General features: G+C 43.7%; 1 protein-coding gene across 1 annotated transcript in view; it reads right to left on the reverse strand.

Annotated features, from left to right (window-relative positions):
- Positions 1-3,787: 3,787 nt before the first annotated feature.
- LOC137428974 (uncharacterized) overlaps positions 3,788-23,231 on the reverse strand; it is a 151,922-nt gene continuing 132,478 nt past the window's right edge. The window contains exons 11-13 of the mRNA XM_068118910.2: positions 23,005-23,086; positions 19,732-19,829; positions 3,788-9,111 (exon numbers count right to left, since the gene is read on the reverse strand). Coding sequence (XP_067975011.2) covers positions 8,986-9,111; positions 19,732-19,829; positions 23,005-23,086 — 306 coding nt within the window. The 3' untranslated portion in view covers positions 3,788-8,985. The remainder of the gene's footprint in view (positions 9,112-19,731; positions 19,830-23,004; positions 23,087-23,231) is intronic.

A 23,231-nucleotide genomic window follows, 5' to 3' on the forward strand; every position in this document is an offset into this window, starting at 1 on the left:
AAGACCTGGAGGGAGGAGTGGGATTGAAGGGAGTGGGAGAGTTTGTTCCAGAGGTGGGAGAAAAGAGGAATGAAGGACTGAAGGTGAGCAGAGAGTCTTGATTTTGGCAGTTTAACCATAAGAGGGTTGCAGGCAGATCTTGTGCGACCTGTAGGAATATTTGGGGGCAGAGCCCAGAGAGAGCTGGCGGAGCAAGGCCGGAGAGGAGTCGGTAGAAGACAGAAAGACCACCAACCTGCCTGTGGTGACTAAGTGAAAGGCCCTCGGAGTTAGCTTCATCGCGGGAGATTCCAATGATTCTGAAAGCTTTGCTTTCAACAGCGTGAAGCCAAAGGTTTCAAGTTCTCTGGTTCCCTTGTTCTTCTCCCTCGCGTATTTGTGCTTGGACCGGTCATGGTCAGACGCCACCGGGAGACGTGCAGAGTTTTGCAGGCGGAAACGACGCGCGGCTTGTCGCTACATTGCACGAGTGAGGCCTGCTTCCTGCCAACGCGCACAACCCCGGCCGGACCTCTGAAGCCTTGAATTCCTGGTGAGACCCCCCCAAACTGATCAAAGCTAAGTGCATGATAAATCACACCATTATTTTCCAACGTTATTTTATCCCTCGTCTGTGTTTAAGTCTGGTGTGGAGGATCCTATAAGAATTTAGTTTTACCGTCGCGTTCCTTGTTATCAGCATTTCTTTTAATAAATCCTTTCATTATTTTCTGTACATTTTAAATCCGGGTTTTTGAGTGAGTTTATTTTCTGCAGGTGGAAGACTGCCCGGAGGGATCGCTCAGGTAAGCGCTTCAGCTTCCTCCCTCTTCCCCCGCATAGATAAAGTCCTCAATTGAACTGAACGCCTTTGGAGTTAAAGCTGGCTTTCGCTACCCGTGACTCTCCTCGTATTCACCAAGGGGAATCACACGACAATACTAATGTATAATTTGCATTTCCAAAATTAATAGTTGCCCCAGAGGAGGACACAAAGCTAAAGGTTTGCCTTGGGTGCTTTCATGAGCTTTAATATTTTTCTTACATCTACAGCTTCTTCTTCTTCTGATCTAAATTGCACATGACCACAGCAACCAAGTGCTCTCTTATAAAGTTCTTCTTCATCAATGTTGATTTTTAATCTCTTCCTGATTTCTGAGCTTTTAATTTTTTTTTTTCAATCATCATATAATTTGTATCTCTGTTATTGCCATTATTTTTATATCTTCGATCCACATTTCCCACATTTTGCTTCCACTCATCAATAACAGTATGATACAAGCTTTATAAACTCTAACTTTTATAAACTTCATCTATTCCAGGCAAACTATATTCTCGATGTGACGGATAATTCTGCTCCTCCTGATATCTCTATCATGTATCCAAGGTGAATGAAACTTATCATCTTTTCTAAAGGAAATTCTGAGCTCAGGAGCATTTCTATGTTCTTCATTTATTTTATTTTTTTGAAATTATTGATCCTCACATATTTTACATTTGAGAATCCCAGACTTTGTTACCAAAATTCCTGTGATACATTGCATCTCTTGTGACACCATTTAAAACACTGCCCACTGATTTTTTTTTGTATACAAAGTCGAGGCTCGTGTAGGAGCTAACACATAAAACACAAAAGCATAAACAGAAAACACATAAAACATATAATAAAGGGAGTGGGAGACAAGAGGGGAGAGAGTGGGAATCACAACAACAGTGGTGAGCAGGGACATCGGGGGATCTGTGGAAAGGAGAGGGCTGGGACGGGGTACACAAGATAAACAAGATGCACACCACAGGGGATTTCAGGAAAGAAAACGGAATTTGAAAGAGGTGGATTTGGGGTGGATTAATGGGGGGTAGAAAAGATCAAGGTTTTGGATGGGGGAAGATAAGAGATGGTGGTGAACAGCTATTTTGAAGACCTGGAGGGAGGAGTGGTATTGAAGAGAGTGAGGGAGTTTGTTCCAGAGGCGGGAAAAAAGAGGAATGAAAGAGTGAAGGTGAATAGAGTCTTGATTTTGGCAGTTTCACCAGAAGAGGGTTGCTGGCAGATCTTGTGCGTCCTGAAGGAATATTTGGGGGACAGAGCACTGACAGAGCTGGGGGAGCAAGGCCAGATAGGAGTCGGAAGACAGAAAGACCACCTACCTGCCTGCGGTGAGTGAGTGAAAGGCCCTCAGAATCAAATTCATCATGGGAGATACCAATGATTCTAAAAACTTTGGTTTCTACAGCGTGAAGCTGAGCTAGGTGTGAGGCAGGAGCTGCTACCCAGAGGGGAGAGCAGTATTCCATCAAGCTGTGGATGAAAGCTTTGCATGTGGTGAGGAGCTCAGGTGTGCCAAGGAAGGACTTCGCACGATAGACGATGCCCAGTTGGCGACTGGCTTTGGAGGCCAGCTTGGAAATGTGGTTTTCCCAAAAAAGATCATGGCAGATAGTGAGAGCCAAAACCTTGAGTGACAGAACTTCTTCGAGAGGATTGTTGAGAAAGTAGATGGGAGGGTTTTCCAGACGGTCTTTTCGGAGAGACATAGTAAGAGTGTGAGATTTGTCAGGATTGAAAGACATGTTCCATTTGACTTGATTTGCTTTTCATTTCATTGATTTAATTACTTCCAACTCCTTTCCCACATATTAAACAAGGCCATCGCTTTCTTTCTTTTCTCCTTCTTCACCACTCACCATACACTTGATTTTATTACCATTGACATACAAACCTTTCCTCTTTATTGCACTTTTCCATTTTTGAAACATCTCCTTTGCTTCTTTAATACAAAGTCGTCAGTGTACAACAACCCACATGGAAATAACAACCTTTAAAGTTTCGTCAATTCTCCCATCACAATTACAAACAGCAGAGGACTATAAACTGATCCCTGGAGTAATCAAACATGGTTACTTTTTTTTATTTTTATGGTAATACTTTATGCATAAATGGTATTTTAATGGCTTCTACCATATGCCAACCTCATTAGACAAAAAGCGGAGAGAAAAGCCAGCATTGAAAAGCTAAATCCAAAGCTTTCAGAAACCAAAAAAAGGTTTCAGGTTTTTGAAACCAAAGCGTTCAGAATCATTCGAATCTCCCGCGATTAAACTAACTCCGAGGGCCTTTCACTCACTCACCGCAGGCAGGTTGGTGGTCTTTCTGTCTTCTACCAACTCCTCTCCGGCCTTGCTCCACCAGCTGTTTGTGCTCTGTCCCCCAAATATTCCTTCAGGTCGCACAAGATCTGCCTGCAACCCTCCTATGGTTAAACTGCCAAAATCAAGACTCTCTGCTCACCTTCACTCTTTCATTTCCCTTTTCTCCCGCCTCTGGAACAAACTCCCTCACTCTCTTCAATCCCACTCCTCCCTCCAGTTCTTTAAAACAGCTGTTCACCGCCATCTCTTATCTTCCCGTATCCAAAACTTTGATCTTTTCTACCCCCGCTAATTTCACCCTAGATTCACTTTTTTTGAAATTCCTTCCTGGAAGTCCTAGCTGTGCCCATGTGTTTTATACCTCTCCACCCCCCCCCCCCTTTCCCATGCCTCCTCCCCCCAAGCCCTCTCCCTCCCACACATCTCCCGATGTGCCTGCTCTCAAATGTTGTACTTGTGTGCTTCCCTCTCTCTCTCCCCATCTTGTCTCCCGCTCCCTTTATCTTATGTTTAATGTGTCAGTTTGTGTTTTTGTGATTAATGTTAGCTCTTACACGAGCCTCGAACTTGTCTACAATTTTTTTTTTAATCACTCTTGAAATGTGTTGAAGAGAAGTAAAGGTTTTTTTTCAGTGAAAATGTATAAACAGACATCGGAAGTGATTGATGTAGAGTTTATTGGCCAACCTACACATATGAGTTATTGCAAGTTCACATCTCGTAAGCGTACAAGTAGTATCAGCCACTGGAATACCGTGTGATTCAAGGAAATATTTTGTGCCGACACACACGCACACACACACAATCTCACAAATCTCCAAATGAAAAAATGCTCAAAGTGGCTACAGCAACACATCAGGCAAAGGAAAACTTTTAGCCTGTCATGGTGTACAGTTCAGAAGGGAAAATATGAATCACTGGCTTGGAAAAAGCAAAGTACAAAGAAAATCCATATAAATAAAACACTTAGCATGCACCAAGTACACCAATCTGATTACAAAGAAAACATGAAAATCCAGCAATCATGAAGACAAGCTAACACGCTAAGAACTATATTACACTGAAATGACACTCAGTCGAGGAATCTGTCAAGCGTCAGGTAAAGCCTTGCGGCATCCGGTCTGGGGTACCCTGTCATTCGGACGAGTGTCCGATAAATGCGCTGCGCACGAAACTCTCATTTTTGTCGCTCTCACACGCACACCGAGCTGAACAACTCTGGCACATATGCACACAGATTTAAACCACTGTGGAAAAGAATCTCTGAAAGAAATACCAACTTAAAACACAAATTCTATTTTCAGATTTGTTAATATGCATCAAAATTAGCTTGACTAGCAAGCTAGCACTTGGTACATTGAACAAAGAATAAAAATAATTGTGTACCGTTTGATCAATCATGCAATGATGCTTCTTCTGATCCTAAACTAAACTATAAAATAAATGTGAATCTCAACGGAGTTTCTCTACCGATACAAAGCAAAACGACGCTGAAAAACGAGGCAGAAATCCACAACGGCTCTGAAAGAGGTTCTCTTCCATCGATAGAAGATGCAAGCTAAAGAGCAGCAATGCGCAAGCATGTGTAAACTACTCACATTGTACTAGTAAACGACTACAAGTTGAACAAACTACATCGCTTTGTCAATGCAGATTTTGCAGTCTGGTCCAACGTATGGTATCTTCTTCTTCAGCCTTTCTTGTAATGCTTCTCCTCTCGTCACAGCATATCAACAACCCTCCCCTTACTTGTCCTCAACTTTCCTTATCCCGATATGTTTGCTTAGATCATGTTGCTCTTCTTAGTCAGCACTGCTGTCAGAGTGCAGTTTCATCATCTTTAACGTAATATTATATGTAATATACTCATAACAATGCAAAATTATAAACTTAACACCAAAGGATCAGCACAGCGCAAAGCCAAGCAGAGTTGATGATGCAAAAATGTGGAAGATGAAATTACAGAGGAAAGCATGCACTGCTGGCTGTGTCAACATTTATGTTGTATTTTCTGGAGGCTTTATGTCAGGACTTGGCCTTTACTTCAAAGCAGCAGTCACCGACAAGACAGTATTAGCCAATAACAAATATTCGCTAACTTTATCATCGCAGCAGCTTTTACAATGAAGTACAACCGACAAACATGTATTGGATATATGACGCATAAGGCTGCAAGTCAATATGTTGCAGATTTTTTTTAGTGCTGATATATATATATATATATATTGTTGCGGATATGAGGACTGTATATTTTTTTGATTGTGTGAATTATTATTATTGTTTATTCTGCGCCTCCTGCCTCCGGAGCTGTGTAAAGGTCAAAGGGCATCCCATAATTAGTCCACAAGCATACACGTCAGCCAATAATAGAATACCCCTGTTCAATAGTTATATCTTATTCTGTGTTTTAGGGTAAGGCTGTGTCTCCCATTAATAGAAGTACTCCATTGCACCAAGTGAAAGAGATAGATTCCCTTCATTTCTATTCCCAAAACCTCCATTCCCCCTTTTCGTCGATTAGAAACTACCTCCGCTCCAATTACCGCCATTGACCACGAGGCAGGGTCAGAGAAGAAAGGCGTGTCTCCACCTCGTCATAGAGGGGAGGAGTGAGCCAGCCCCACTCGACCAACCATGAGCCAGGGGTTTGGCTAGAGAGGGCGGAGGAAGAGCGATCGGGGAGGTTCGCAAAGGTTGAGGGGCGGGGCCTATATAACCCAAGGCAGGGCGTGTCCACCAGAGATGAGCTTTTACCGGCAGACGAAAGGGAGCCCAAGCCGTTGAGACGAGAGGAGGTCCAAGGCAGATGAGCTTTTACAGAGGAGAGACGAGTACAACGGAAAGAGCTGGGTCGTCAGAGCAAGAGCGCGTAGAGAGGTCCATGACAAGAGCTGAGTTGGTCGTCAGGGGTGGTCAGCCATTGCGTTCAGTGGTTGCGTTCAGTGGTTGCGTTGAGTGGTTGCGTTGGAGAAAGAGTGGTTGGACAAACAAAAGAGAGAGGAGAGAACCCGTCACGCCAGACCCCCCACCAGCGCGTCGGCTCTGACCGTGATCCGACCCGAGATCCGACCCGTGATCCGACCCGTGATCCCGCGCACACGACAGGATCGGAGGCATCAGCGGCCGTCGAGGTCCAGCCCAACGCCCCGTGCGGGATCAAGCTCCAGCCAGCTCCGTGCCGTCCTCCCCCTCCAGCCACACACCTCCTTCCAGCCAATCCACTCTGCAATTCCCCGTGTAAGTCGTCTTTGTTTGTTCTGTCCTGGGTAGGTAATTAAGCTTGTATAAGGAATTCACTGTGTCACCTGCGTCTCGTGTCCCTGTACATAATCGTGACTGCTCCTTCTTGATTATATGTGTAAATAATAAATCCCATTACTCTTCTGTCCGTCTTCTCGTCTTATTCCTTTTCCTCTTTGCATTCGGTCGTTTTAGAGTTTTCCAGATTGGGCAGCTGCGGTGCGATACGGCCAAAGTTTGGGGTGAATCGGGTGAGTTGGGGAAGAATCGGGGGAACTGTTAGGTCGCGGTCATACCAACCGCTCGGTCAAAAATAACATCTTGTCCGCGACCCGTAACAATATATATTTATATACACACACATCAGCACTAAAAAAAATTCTGCAAGATATTTACAATTGTCAGAGATAAAACTCCCTCACCCCACATTTTTACGTGTTATCAAATAATCCATCGGTTACATAATTTGTTACGACATCATCATATCGGTAGCATGTTAGTTGTATATTTGCAAATTGAGAATTGCAAAAATAAAGTAATAAAACAATTCTTGAAAAACTATTGATCAGAAGAAAGGTGCTGAAACTGTGCAATCACTACCTGTTCAGGATCAGTCTCCTGGCCAATCAGTGGTTTAGCCTCACGAGAACAATGAGTGTAAGCAGTATAGGATACGAAACAAGATCTTACCACCCACCATTCAGATGCACAAATAAAGCAAATAAATGCACAAATAAATAAAGCAAATACATCTTGTCTACAAAAAAAAAAAGCGACCATTTTGAAATGAGCACTTTTAACCGAAACATTTTACATGAGACCATTGAATGCAAAGCAGAGCATCACCAGCAAAATTAACTTTGCCCCCTCTGAAGATACTATTTGTGTACATACTAAAATACTCCCATCACGTTTCAATGTTTGAAGTCCCATTAGTGGCCATATCACCAAATAATAGCTCACCAAGCAAACTGATTTAACAAAAACATTTTGCTTTTTGCTCCTGCGCCTCCTTCATCACCTCCCACCCTACCCAAAACTACAGTTGGCGCCCATAATGCAAACACACAAACGTGTGTACAATCGTAAAAATCAGTCTGAAGCAAATGTGATAACATCGAGTCAGCTACCGTCCGATATTAGTGTAAAACCACATTTTAAGCTCACATTTATTGGATAACTATTATTGGATAACAACACACCTAGAAAGGGTCACGAGTCTATAAAGTGAGCAATATAAACTTTAGATCGCTTCATAAATTGGTGTAAATACAAATGAAACACCAATCCCAACAGTTCGCTATCATGAGTTCTTTGTCAATTGTGCCGCGCGTTGGTGTCTTGGCAAGTCCGAATAAGGATGAGCGTGCAGTACAATTTTATAATCAAGAAATGGGATTGCCCTCTTAAAGGCCCAAATTGCCCAATAAATGGGTTTTAAAGGATTGCCCAATAAATGGGTCTTAAAACACCACCCTCCCACAGATCTCCGGATGTCCCTGCTCTCAAATGTTGTACTTGTGTGCTTCCCCCTCTCTCCCCATCTTGTTCTCCCACTCCCTTTATCTTATGTTTTATGTGTCAGTTTGTCTTTTTGTGATTAATGTTAGCTCTTACACGAGCCTCGATCTTGTATACAAAAGAAAAAAGAAAAAAAAGAATGTACCACACCAGCATCAGCGTCTCCTTACACTGCAATGGGGGTAAAGATGGTCTGTCCTGGAGCATTGCGGACAACGAGACGTGTAGAATAAGCATCGAGTGCACGGTGGACTACTCCATTCTTGGCAAATTCTCCACTACGACAGCAGCACAAAATTAAAAACAACAAAGTTCACGATTTCATTGTTAGATGGGTTCAAAAGTCACGGAATTGTGAAACAGAGACGTATTTATGGAATGACACCGTCTGTGGGAATGCAAGTCATCTGTGGTCTGCAAAGGTCCTGCCCGTTGAAAATAAAATAACTTCCGTTTTCCAAGTCACAAATGGATTAAACTCCACTAAATCAAAGTCTATTGAAGATGAACTCTGAAACTTTTTGACAACACCCTTTCAGAATGAAAATATTGAAAAGAAGAAGAAAAGGTCTGAAAAAGGGGCAACAACGAACCTGCAACTACTCCTAAGCAAAGGTCCATCAGCAAGTTTGAAAGAAAACAGAGCAGAATGAGCATTGATCAAAAGGTCGATATACTTGTGATATTTCAATACTTTTCATGCACGTGATCAAAATATTGTGTGTGTGTATATATATATATATATGTATATACTGGAAAGTACTCATCTTTCACGTGGATCTAACTTTCGCGCTTTTCGTGTTAAGTAATTTCCGTGAAAGTTAAGTCAAGTGAATAAATATTCCTTGTTGTACCCGTGTAAACGTAGACAGTAATCACATTTGATGCGCGAAAGTTGCGTACCGCGGAACAACTTCAAATGAAAAACCACGAAAGATAATTCCCGTGAACAACAAGTACTTTACATCTTTTTGTAAGCACATCAACATGTCATAACTGTTTAGCATAACACCTGCATCGCATGACCACACGGTGAATTGACAGCAGCACAGGCTCAGACCTGCTGGGTCATGTTGTCTTGATGTGACATAGGCCTCACTGGGCTAGCATCACAGCCATTTCAGATGCCATTATCTGGGCCTGTTGCACTGGGAAATCCGCCTGGCTTGGACTGCCAACTGACGACACTTTGCTTGCCGTAGACATTGTGTCCGCTTCATTCTGATCATAAAGGAATAAAACCATGTCAGTGGCAAAGTCAAAATGGGAGGAAAATCTCAAGAATGTACTGAGCTTTTCACTCAGACATGGATAATTGTCTATCATAATAAATGTGTGTGTGTGTGCGCATGTGTGTGTGTCAGTGTGTCAGGGTGTCTCCTCTGTAACTCCATATCCATGAAACCTAGTGGCCCAAAACTTTGCAAGCGCACAAAGGGAACTCCAAGGGAGTGCAGGAAGGAAATTGGGTGTTTCGGTAAATTCAAACACTCCTTTTGAAAATAATTAACTCATCTCATCATGAAAAACCCAAAACAGGCTTATCCATGATCAGCCTGCTATCCCTAGCAGGGGTCTTAATCCGCCATTTGTTTTGGCCTGCTAAAAAATGCCTTGCCTTGGATCCACAATGGATCCACGATCCACGATGTGGATCCAAGGAAAGGCTAATTAAAGTATACTAGCAATGGTACCCGCCCTATGGGCGGGGCTTCAATTGGGAGGCCCAAATTAAAAGGCTAAATATCAGAAATTGAAGGCTTTTTTTCTTTTAAACGATTTCTATAAACATCCGTTAAATCTCGATCGGTGCAGCCGTTTGTGTGGCACCCGGGAAAATAACGTCATGCGGGAGCAAATATCAGCAGGATGTGGCAGTGTGGGAATCCACGTTTCTGATCCTCCTTCATGCCGAAGTAGCCCACCACTTCTCCAAGCATTCCACTCTTCAGATCCGCCATGAGAGATTTAAGCTTGATACTGAAGATGCGTGCAGTTAGTACTCCCGATGTCGTATGCACTCCCGATACGTGTTTCCTTCATTGTAAAAACTTCCAAATCAACAGTTAAAAGGATTTTGAGCCGATCGGTGTTACGGCCTTGGCAAGATCAATGGAGACAGCAATCTGTTAGCGTATACACTGCCCAAATAACTATGTGGAATTCTCTCATGTAGAGATTAAACTCACGTCATTTGAACTTTGGCCGAGGTCATTATTTACTTTTAGTGATGTTTATATACAAATCAAAAAGAAGATAATTGGTTTTGGGTCGTCCTTTCCACATATCTCATGGGATTGTGAGTTGGAGAGACGGCCGTGATGGCGGGGAGGGGGCTGGAATTCTCTCAAGCAGGGATTCAACCCATGTCCTTATAAAAGGTCTTTGTCCGAGGTCACCGAGTCCGATCGGTGCAGCCATGCAGCGATCGGTGCAGCCGTTTGTGTGGCACCCGGGAAAACAACATCGTCACATTGAAAACATCGTCACATTGAAAACATCGTCACAATGGACGTTATGCGAACACGAATGTTATGCGGAGTCCAAACCTGAGAATGCTGGAGACCAAAGCTGAAATTGGGAAAACTAAATATCCTATTTTACTCCTGGAGATCCCAGGATTACCCACCCAAAATATCATTGCGATCGGTTCAGCAGTTTTTATGGTACCTTCGAACTGACAGACATACAGACAGAAGGATGGACATTTGGTGAATTATAGTAAGATAATCAAAATCTGTCTTCTGATGTGAAGATCAGAGCATGTAGACTATTTAAGTGTTGAAATCTGGAGTGAAATCTGAAAATTTAAAGAAATTACCGATTCTTATAACTCAGCGTATTTACATATATAATTCAAGCAAGCAAGGCTATTATCCCTCCTTCTTCATATTTAGAAATTGCCAAATCATTAAGCTTAACTTTTTCTACTGTTTGGAGAATTATAATGAGTGAAGGAAAATATTGCGGAATGTGCCTAGAGTGTAACTTCATTGAATGAAATGAAAATAATTACGATAACTCTCGCTTATCGTCAAATGCCTGATCTTCACTGCACACATCACTAATCACCGGCCACGCCAGTCATTCCTTATCAACCGTTTCATTGAAGTGCTTGCTTGAGTGCAGAAGCCACTTGGCGAATGCTCTACAAGTTGCTTGATAAATGGAACACACTGCTTTTTCATCATTCTCTTCCCTTTTCATTTTCTTTATTGGTCTTTTTGGTTAAATATTTGTTATGACTTTGTTGCTCAGCTTTGAGTGCTATTCTTTGATTTTGTTCTCGTGGGGAAGGTGTGGGATTCCAGAGGGAGGGGTGTGGTGGGAGGAGGGAATAGAAGGGGTGGAATTGGAGTGTGGAGGAAGGGGAAGGGGTGGGGTGGGAGTCTGGAGGAATGGTGGTGGGAGGAGGTAGGGGAAGGGGTGGGGTGTAAGTCTGGAGGGATGATGGGAGGAGGAGGTAGGGGAAGGGGTGGGAGTCCAGAAGGAGGGAGGTGGAAGGAGTTAAGGAAAGAGGTAATGTGGGAGTCCAGAGGGAGGGGTTTGGTGAGAATAGGCAGGGGAAAGGATGGAATGAGAGAGGGGAAGGGGTAGGAGGAGTAACCCGTCTATTGCCGGGCAATGCAGAGTACCCTTACAAGTTGACAATACAACACAACAACAACATGCATTTTAAGGCAATTTTCCCTGCTAGAGCGGGGGTTAGCCTTGCGGTCCCCATGACAATCTTCTCCATTTTGCCCTATTTTCTGCATCTCTCCTTGTTAACCCCCTTGCCCGCATTTCTTCTTCCACCATCTTTAGCCAAGTCTTTCTCGGTCTTCCCCGTCCTCTACTTCCTTCTACATTAACTTCCATCACTCTTCTCAACCAGTCACTTTCATCCTTCCTCAATACATGACCAAACCATCTCAACCTGTTCCTCTTCACAGCATCAATCACAGGCAATATTCCCATCATCTTTCGCAATTCATCATTTGTCCTCCTCTCTCTCAACGATACTCCGCACATCCATCGAACCATTCGCATTTCCACCCTTTCCAGCCTTCGTTGCTGCTCTACGTTCATTACCCATGTCTCGCTCCCATAAATCATAACACTTCTCACACATGCAGCATACACCTTTCCCTTCAGCTTCAGCGACACTCTCCTCCTCATCAGCACGCCACTCAGTTCCCGAAACTTCTTCCATGCACATCTCACTCGAGCAACCGTTGCCGAGTCTGATCCACCTTCTCCATTCAGCATGTCTCCGAGGTAGCAAAATGTTTTCACACCTTCCAGCTTCACGCCATCTCCAAGATCCAACTCAACATTTCCTCCATCTGCAGCTCCCTCTGCGCACACCTTACATTTGAATGTAGCTGCCACACTGGTTAATGACCCTCTCAGACCACTACATTTTTGATGAACCCACTCAGCGCACATTGTACACTGAATGGAGTTCACTCCGACACCCTTCCTGCACACAGCACATGGCCACTTCCCAGTTCTTTCCACCTCACCACATGCTTTACCACTTGCCATCACCTTTGTCTTTCCGATATTCACCTTCAGACCTTTTGTCTCCATACATTCCTTCCACTTGTTCATCTTTTCCTTCAGTCCATCCATACTTTCCGCAATCAACACCAGATCATCTGCATACAACAACTCCCACGGTAAACCCTCCTTTATGTTCTGAGCCAGCACCTCCATCACAGCTACAAATAGTAGTGGACATAGTACCGACCCCTGATGCACTCCCACCTTCACCTCAAACTCACCACTGTTCCCGTCCTTCGTCCTTACAGCTGTGCGTGCTCTTTTGTACATTGCCATCACTACTCTGATCAACCATTCCTCCACTCCTAACTTCCTCAATGCCCATGTCAATACTTTGTGTGGAACCCTATCGAATGCTTTCTCCAGATCAACAAACCCAAAAAACAACTTCTTCCTCTTATCCATGTACTTCTCCTGCAACTGCCTCACAATGAAAAGCGCATCTGTCGTTCCTCTTCCTGGCATAAATCCAAACTGCATTTCGTCGATCTTCACTTTCTTCCTTATCCTCCTTTCCAACACCCTTTCGAATACCTTCATTCCATGCTCCAATAACTTTATCGCTCGGTACGAGCCACACTCCAGAGGGTCACCTTTCCCCTTGTATAGAGGGACGAGGGTACTCAGTTCCCAATCCACTGGAATGCGGCCTTCTTTCACCACCAGATTACAGATCTCTGTCATTCTCTTCACACCCCAACTTCCTGCTGCCTTCAACATATCTCCCACAACTCCCGTCGGCCCTCCCGCTTTTCCACTCTTCATTGCTTTTATCGCTTCCTCAACTTCCTTCTCAGTTATCTTCTCTGCCGGTCCTAAAACTGGGTTACTCTCTATGTTGCCATCCCATTCATTCTCTGTATTCAACAGCATTTCCATATATCTTTTCCATCTTCCTTTAATTCCATCTGGGTCGACAACGATTTGTCCCACTTCATCCTTCAAGCAACTCACCCCCATCACATCACACCTCTCTTTCGCTATGTGCTTTGCAATCCTGAATACTGCTTTCTGACCCTCTTCCGAATCCAAGCGTTCTCCGAACATTTTCCTACATGCCTCCTGCGCCTTTGCTACCTCTTTCTTTGCAGCCTTCCTGGCTGCCTTATAACTTTCTTGCTCTGCTGTTTCTGCTCCCGTACCCTTCGCCTTCTGCCACTCTTTGAACTTCTTCCTCTTCTCGTCAATCCTCTTTCCAACTTCAACATCCCACCACCATGTTTCCGAGTGGAAGTTGACAATAATAGATCAAATTTCCATTTCCATTGGGAACATGGATTTTTTTTAAAATGAGGTTTGCAATCAAGAGGCATTCTCTTTGGCATCCATGCTGCAAGCTGTGAAAATCTATTAATTATTTAAGTGAAAAGCTTAAATAATTGTCCTGCCAAGTTTCCCAGATTTGCACTTGAGGCCCCAGAGAGAAACGGTACTGGAAACGCTTGTCTACACCGTCAAAGCCTGAATCTAATTTCACTTCTCTTCTGTTAATTTCTCTCTTCCTCCTTTCCTAAGAGAATCTACTTCGAGCACTTGACCTTGACATTGTTTCTTAATCAGCATTTAACTTACCAACACTGTCAGAAAAATGCATGGAAAATAATTATATAATGTACAATCCTTATAAACACTAAAATGTCACAACAACAAACACAACAGGCATTTTAAGGCCATTTTCCCTGCAAGAGCGGGGGTTAGCCTTGCGGTCCCCATGACAATCTTCTCAATTTTGCCCTATTTTCTGCATCTCCTCTTGTTAACCCTCTCGCCCGCATTTCTTCTTCGACCATCTTTAGCCAAGTCTTTCTCGGTCTTCCCCGTCCTCTACTTCCTTCTGCATTCATTTCCATCACTCTTCTCAACCAGTCACTTTCATCCTTCCTCAACACATGACCAAACCATCTCAACCTGTTTCTCTTCACAGCATCCATCACAGGCTCTATTCCCATCATCTTTCGCAATTCATCATTTGTCTTCCTCTCTCTCAACGATACTCCACACATCCACCGAACCATTTGCATTTCCACCCTTTCCAGCCTTCGTTGCTGCTCTACGTTCATTACCCATGTCTCGCTCCCATAAATCATAACACTTCTCACACATGCATGCAGCATACACCTTTCCCTTCAGCTTCAACGACACTCCCCTCCTCGTCAGCATGCCACTCAGTTCCCGAAATTTCTTCCATGCACATCTCACTCCAGCAACCATTGCCGAGTCTGATCCACCTTCTCCATTCAGCATGTCTCCTAGGTAACAAAATGTTTTCACACCTTCCAGCTTCACGTCGTCTCCAAGATCCAACTCAACATTTCCTCCATCTGCAGCTCCCTCTGTGCACACCTTACACTTGAATGTAGCTGCCACACTCGTTAATGACCCTCTCAAACCACTACATTTTTGATGAACCCACTAAGCGCACATTGTACATTGAATGGAATTCACTCCGACACCCTTCCTGCACACAGCACACGGCCACTTCCCAGTTCTTTCCACCTCACCACATGCTTTACCACTTGCCATCACCTTCGTTTTTCCGATATTCACCTTCAGACCTTTTGTCTCCATACATTCCTTCCACTTGTTCATCTTCTCCTTCAGTCCATCCATACTTTCTGCAATCAACACCAGATCATCTGCATACAACAACTCCCACGGTAAACCCTCCCTTACATTCCGAGCCAGCACCTCCATCACAGCTACAAATAGTAGTGGACTTATCACCGACCCCTGATGCACTCCCACCTTCACCTCAAACTCACCACTGTTACCGTCCTTCGTCCTTACAGCTGTGCACGCTCTTTTGTACATTGCCATCACTACTCTGATCAACCATTCCTCCACTCCTAACTTCCTCAATGCCCATGTCAATACTTCACGTGGAACCCTATCGAATGCTTTCTCCAGATCAACAAACCCAAGAAACAACTTCTTCCTCTTCTCCATGTACTTCTCCTACAACTGCCTCACAATAAAAAGCACGTCTGTCATTCCTCTTCCTGGCATAAATCCAAACTGCATTTCATCAATCTTCACTTTCTTCCTTATCCTCCTCTCCAACACCCTTTCCAATACCTTCATTCCATGCTCCAATAACTTTATCGCTCGATACGAGCCATAGTCCAGAGGGTCACCTTTCCCCTTGTATAGAGGGACGAGGGTACTCAGTTCCCAATCCACTGGAATGCGGCCTTCTTTCACCACCAGATTACAGATCTCTGTCATTCTCTTCGCACCCGAATTTCCCGCTGTCTTCAACATATCTCCCACAACTCCCGTCGGCCCTCCCGCTTTTCTACTCTTCATTGCTTTTATCACTTCGTCAACTTCCTTCTCGGTTATCTTCTCTGCCGGTCCTAAAACTGGGTTACTCTCTATGTTGCCATCCCATTTATTCTCTGCATTCAATAGTATTTCCATATTTCTCTCCCATTCTCCTTTAATTCCAGCTGGGTCCACAACGATTTGTCCCACTTCATCCTACAAGCAACTCACCCCCATCACATCACACCTCTCTTTTGCTATCTGCTTTGCAATCCTGAATACTGCTTTCTGACCCTCTTCCAAATCCAAGCGTTCTCCGAACATTTTCCTGCATGCCTCCTGCGCCTTTGCTACCTCTTTCTTTGCAGCCTTGTTGGCTGCCTTTTAACTTTCATGCTTTGCCTTTTCTGCCCCCATACCATTCGCCTTCTGCCACTCCTTGAACTTCTTCCTCTTCTCGTCAATCTTCTTTTCAACTTCATCATCCCACCACCATGTTTCCGAGTTCCTCGGTGGTCCTTTTGTCCATCCACATACCTCACCAACGGCTCCCAACAGACTATCTTTCATTGACATCCAACCACATTCAAGCTCAAGCACATCATCCTCTACCATACACAGCCTCTCTTTTAATGCCTCCCTCACTGTCACCTCTTTTAACCTCCACGCCTTCATTCTCGGTTGGTACTTCACCCGCCGAGCTCTCCTCGCACCTTTCACCCTTATGTCGCAGACAACCAAGTGGTGCTGTGAAACAGCCTCCTCCCCCGGGATCACCTTTGTGTCACCTCACCTTTGTGTCACTTTGATCACCTCAAAAAAAGATATTTTCTGAGGTGCCCCCTATCTCACCTACACACCAGCAGGTAGTCAACGGTTGTCGTCGACCCACCTGACGTGTATGTAACAAGCTTATTATCCTCTTTCTGGAACTTAGTATTACAAACACTAAAATGTCACTATGTATGAAATCTTATGAAGTGCTCAAATCAGCTAATGTACTGTACTAATCTAAACTTGTGTACGACTATTATTACAGCTCACCGATCACAGCATTGTGTGATGTTAGGTGGATTGCCCTAAAACCTTCACCGAAATCCATAGGTGATTGTTTCACAATGTGATCGATAGTCTGATATAGGTGAAGCTTATGTTCTAAAATGTGATGATGTACTTTCCTGCCAAAGATAACTATAATTCAAATAGATGGTGCTACGTTACGATTACTACTTTCCAATATATTATACTTACTAGCAGAGTACCCACCCTATGGGCATTCTTCTTCCAAGCGTACAACACATTTTCTGCCATCTCTTATTGGAGGATATTTTCTGCTGATACAACTGATTTGGCTTGGATTTCTTGATGATTTCCTTTGGTAATATTGCTGGCTCTCTGTTCAACTTAGGTGGCCTTGGTTTTTGAGGCATCTCAATTTTCCAGAAAAAATAAACATCAACCGTCACCCGAGCTAACAATACCCATGACCAAACCACACTCACCTCTTCCCCCCTCCTCCTTTCCACCATCTCCATAAAATCTGTCTTCAACTGTCACCCGAGCTAACAATACCCATGACATTCCCACACCTCCCTCTCCACCTCCCCTTCCACCATCCCCTTACAATCCCCCATCAACCATCACCCAAGCTAACAGTACCCACGACCAACCAACACCCTCCTCTTCCCTGCCCCTCCACCATGCCCTCACAATCCCCCTACAACCGTCACCCAACCAACAATACTCACGACCACCCCACACCATCCCCCAGCAAACATCACCCGAGCTAACAATACCCACGACCAACCCACACACCCCGCCCCCTCCAACATCCCCAATCATTATATATTGGAATCCGAGCTCGTAATGCACTGTCTCTATGTACTGTCACCAGCAGGATCACAGTGAGTTCACAATGTGATGTCACTGGCAATCTCGAAAATCAACACTCTTGGGCTTTTTTCGACACTTTATGATTCACAAATAAAATAACATCCCCTTCAAATTTGACTGTGATTAATGATTGTCAATTGTTTTCAGAAGAATTTTTTTTTTGCATTTGGGTTCCCCTTTAATGGTATTTTGGGTCTTCAGTGTCTTTTCAGTCTTTTGGGTCTTTTCCCACACGACCCCCCAGCAAACTTTTGGGTGTTTTCGTCTTCAGGGTCTTTGGGGTTTTTCAGTGTTTGGGTCTTTTGGGTCTTCAGGGTCTTTTTAGTCTTTGGGGTCTTTTCCATCTTTGGGGTATTTTGGGTCTTCGGGGTATTTTGGGTCTTTGGGGTCCATTGGGTCTCCGGGGTCTTTTCGTTGTTCAGGGTCCTTTGTGTCTTCAAGGTCTTTGTGCATTTGGGGTATTTTCAATATTTTAGGTCTTCAGGGTCTTCTGGGTCTTTGGGGTCTTTTTGGTGTTTGGGGTCTTTTCAGTCTTTGGGGTCTTTTCAGTCTTTGGGGTCTTTAGTTGGTGGTTGATGGGTGATCTTGATCGGTATTTGATCTCCAAAATAGTTGGTGGTTGAATTCAGTTTGCTGATATTTTTTTTTTTTTTTTTTTTTTTTTTTTTTTTGTATACAAGGTCGAGGCTCGTGAAAGAGCGAACATTAATCACCCAGAAAGACAAACCGACACATAAAACATATAACATAGGGAGCGGTAGACAAGATGGGGAGAGAGGGGGAAGGACACAAACACAACATTTGAGAGCAGTGACCGAGAGACATGGAGACATCGAGAGATCTGAGAGAGGGCGAGGGCTTGGGGGGGGGGGGGGGGCGTGCGAAGGGGGCGGTGGGAGAGGTATAAAACATATGGACACTGCCAGGACTTCCAGGAAAGAAGTTGGAATTTCAAACAAGGTGGATCTGGGGTGAATTAGCGGGGGTAGAAAAGATCAAGGTTTTGGATGGGGGAAGATAAGAGATGGTGGTGAACAGCTGTTTTAAAGACCTGGAGGGAGGAGTGGGATTGAAGGGAGTGAGGGAGTTTGTTCCAGAGGCGGGAGAAAAGAGGAATGAAAGAGTGAAGGTGAGCAGCGAGCCGAGATTTCGGCAGTTTAACCATCAGAGGGTTGCTGGCAGATCTTGTGCGACCTGTAGGAATATTTGGGGGACAGAGCACAGAGAGAGCTGGGGGTGCAAGGCCGGAGAGGAGTCGGTAGAAGACAGAAAGACCACCTACCTGCCTGCGGTGAGTGAGTGAAAGGCCCTCAGAGATAGCTTCATCGCGGGAGATTCCAATAATTCTGAAAGCTTTGGTTTCAACAGCGTGAAGCCGAGCTAGGTGTGAGGCAGGAGCACCGGCCCATAGGGGAGAACAGTATTCCATTGAGCTGCGGATGAAAGCCTTGTATGTGGTGAGGAGCTCAGGTGTGCCGAGGAAGGACTTCGCACGACGGAGGATGCCCAGTCGGCGACTGGCTTTGGAGGCCAGCTTGGAAATGTGGTTTTCCCAAGAAAGATCATGGCAGATAGTGAGACCCAAAATCTTGAGCGACAGAACTTCTTGGAGAGGATTGTTGAGAAAGTAGATGGGAGGGTTGTCCAGTCGATCTTTTCGGAGAGACATAGTAAATCATAAATCATATGTAAATCATATTCAAATTTCGTCAATCGGATGAAAATTGTGGATTTTAGAAATGTGAAAAAAGTGGTTGACCTTTGGCCTATGTTGATTTTTTGACCTCAAAAATATATAGGATTTTGTCGGAACATGAACTCTACCATTTGGTGAAGTTTCGTGAAGATCGGTTTAAAATTGTGACCTGAAGGCAGGTATAAGTGAACGGACAGACAAATAAACACACAAATAAACACACAAACACACACACACACACACACACACACACACACACACACACACACACACAAACTGGAGTGATCAACATATTTGTCCAAAATTTTTTTTTGCCAAGATACAAACAAACAGACAGAATAACGCACAAGACCAACCAATATACTTGAAAAATCTTAGATTTTCGCAATGAAAAATAAACACTTCTCAAATTATTTATAGTATGATACATTTTCACTCACTTTGCTTGCGTGCTCTGCATTCTCCGTGGATGTTGCCATCGGATGGGCTTTCGATTTGAAGTCCGCCTTGGGACTTTCCATGTGTATCTTGCCCCGGCCTGATAAAAGCACAGATGGGATCGAGTTAAAACGACTCGCTGATAAAAAAAAAGAAAAAAAAAACAATCCTACCTCAGTACTTATTGATTACAAACAACATAATAACATTGATATTGGGCCGTTTTCATTCATGAATTAACACTTTCAAGTGAAAAAGAGCTATTACTTCAAGAACAGAGAATATTCTCCATTAACTTAATATTCACTTTATTTAGTGAGAATGAAAAATTGAATGAAAACCAAAGAAAACACTATCAAGCTATATTCTATCTCCAGAGTGAGGGAACTTGAATAAATAGTAACAGCTGTCCAATCGAAGATGGTTAATCCATCTCAAGCATTCATGAACCGTGTTTGTAGTTTTCCAGGAAGCCAACATATTTTACCTGTTGCCTTAATTCTGCCACTCAAGCTCAAAGTAATTGATGGTTCTCATTAATAACAGTGTGTGGATTACACCGGCTATTGGCGTCTTTCAAATCCCAATGTGAACAATTTCCAATTCACGGCGAGGCCTGGACCACACTTCAGCTTCAAATTCAAATGGACGCTCCAAAACACAATTCCGCACTGGGTCAGTGTCTATCCAAGGGGTAAGACGGATGGGGCCTCCGAGAAAAATCTCGGTGTAGATGTGAACAAGTGTATTAAGGTCTGCTCACCTTCACTCCTTCATTCCTCTTTTCTCCCGCCTCTGGAGCAAACTCCCTCACTCTCTTCAATCCCACTCCTCCCTCCAGGTCTTTAAAACGGCTGTTCACCACCATCTCTTATCTTCCCCCATCCAAAACCTTTAACTTTTCTACCCCCGCTAATTTCACCCCAAATCCACTTTTTTGGGGTGCCGACTTCTTTCCTGGAAGTCCTTGGTGTCCTTGCGTTTTATACCTATCCTAGCCGCCCCCCCCCCCCCCCCCCCCAGGCACTCTCCCTCCCACACATCTCCCGATGTCCTTGCTCTCAAATGTTATGTTTGTGTGCTTCCCCTTCTCTCCCCATCTTGTCGACCGCTCCCCTTTTTATATACTTTGTTTGCTTGTTGTTTGATTTGTTTGTTTGATAAATGTTAGCTCTTTCACGAGCCTCGACTCTTTATACAAAAAAAAAAAAAGGTCTGCCTCATGTTCTCTTCTTTCATATAGAGCACATGGCTTTGGGTGGCATCATAGCTGTTTGTGTGTGAACCAGTGTATAGTGTGTGTGTTTGCATTCACTAAATCAATTTGTGTCCCTATATAAGCGAAATGAAAAAGCTGACCCGACCCAGATTCACATACTTATTTGAGCACATTCCATACAGTGGCAGTTTATAATAATGGGATGCATTCAAACTGCAGAAGGCAATTCCTCAAATCTCATGTTGTCTTGATGTAGCATAGGCCTCACTGGGCATCACAGCCATTCCAGATGCCATTATTTGGGCCTGTTGCGCTGGGAAATCCCACTGGCTTGGACTGCCAACCGACGACACCTAGCTTGCTGTAGACATCGTGTCAGCTTCATTCTGATCGTAAAGTTAGCTCTTACATAAAGATCATATTAGCTCTTACACGAGCCTTGATCTTGTATACAAAAAAAAAAAAAGTAATAAAATAATAAAACATGTCACTGGCAAAGTCAAAATGGGAGGAAAGTCTGAAGAATGTACTGAGCTTTTCACTCAGACATGGATAATTATCTATAATAATGTGTGTGTGTGTGTGTGTGTGTATCCTCCATAACTTCATATCCATGAAACGTAGTGGCCCAGAACTTTGCATACACACTAAGGGACCTCCAAGAGAGTGCATGAATGAAAACTGGGTGTTTGGGTAAATTGAAACACTCCTTTTGAAAAGAATGAACTCATCTCATCACGAAAACCAAAAACAGGCTTATCCTTGGTCAGCCCGCTCACCCTCGCAGGGGTCTTAATCCTCCATTTGTCTTGGACTGCTAAAAAAATGCCTTGCCTTCACTAAATACATGTTTGTCCCTATGTAGGCGAAATGAAAAAGCTGGCCTGACCCAGATTCACCGAGTTACTTGAGCATGTTCCATACACTGGCAGTTTATAATCATGGGATGTATTCAAACTGCAGAAAGCAATTCCTCAAATCTGGATCAGTGGACAGGATGTAAGAGTGGTTCAGGCCTCCATAAAGGATATGCCCAGTGAGTATGTCCAATCATCACCATCTTCCATAAAGGTTGATCTCTGGCTCCACAAGTCCAGTGTGATGTAACAAAAAAGTATTATTCAAATGCATTGGTGATTAGCAAAAGTTAATGAAAGCAGGTTTTAATTGCCATATGCTATCTGAAATAAATAAACAAACAAACGAAAGACATCTTTTCCAATTCAAATTTCCACCAATTGTAATGGACTCCAGAACCTATCGATTCAAACTGGTGAGAGTCGACTGTACTTTGGTTATGGGGTCTTTGAGCGATAGTTTAACTGACCATTCATTTGTAGTGAAGTTCAAGATAAACAAGTAATTCATAGTTTATGAAACTAGCAGGTTGCCCGCGCCCACACGGGATTCGAAACGGGGAAGGGATGTGGGCGGTAAAAATGCAAATGGCGTCTTCTGTCATCGGGCCATGAAGCTGAGAGCAACAATTCACATTTATTGCCCCATCTGATCCAATTTAAATACTCTAATGGCTGCAAGGTGCTCCCTTTGAAACTGTTTGTTCGATACATGTAGTTTTTTGATGCCTACGGTCCGTCCGTAATAAAATTTTATATTGGTGTCAAAGCCAGTGACCAATTGCAAATTAATAGAAGGATGTTCGCTTCAAAATTTCCAATAAAGACCTCATGGGATCTTTGGTTTCCACAATCTAAACGTTTTACATCCCGCTACATAACGGTTGTGGCCTCCAGGATTCAGCAGCCTTTATTGGCCTCTGTTTTTAGTTAAATCCACAAGTCCAGGATCCAGGACTGCAGTTTTTAGTTAAATCTGACCTCATCAGGTAGCAAACAGATCAGACAGCTAGCTACATGGTGAGCATGTTACAAGGTGAGCCATCCTGCACCACCCTCTCACCTGTACCTGCCAGTTAAAAGGAGAATTGAAGGCATTCATGAGGAGTAAATATCCCTACGTGTGTCACGTATACTCTCCAGAGTAGCAAAATACATCGTCGGGGGCATGTAATGTGGAGTGTTTTTACCAGCCTCACCTGGCTTGAGATCGATATTGTCCTTTGAAGCACATTTCGGAGAGACATGTCGAAAATCCATTTTCTTCACAAGAATCTGAACCTAGAAAAAGGAGCAAAATGCAATTAGTGGCAGGATTTATCACCTCTACAGTAACCATATTGACAGCTGTATTACGCATTATTTCGATAATGGATACATTTGCCACCTGCTTACTATTTTGACTTGTAATGCCCGATCCCACTGA

This window comes from Myxine glutinosa, chromosome 6, assembly GCF_964187855.1.
Source record: "Myxine glutinosa chromosome 6, kmMyxGlut1.1, whole genome shotgun sequence".
NCBI classification, from domain to species: Eukaryota; Metazoa; Chordata; class Myxini; order Myxiniformes; family Myxinidae; genus Myxine; species Myxine glutinosa.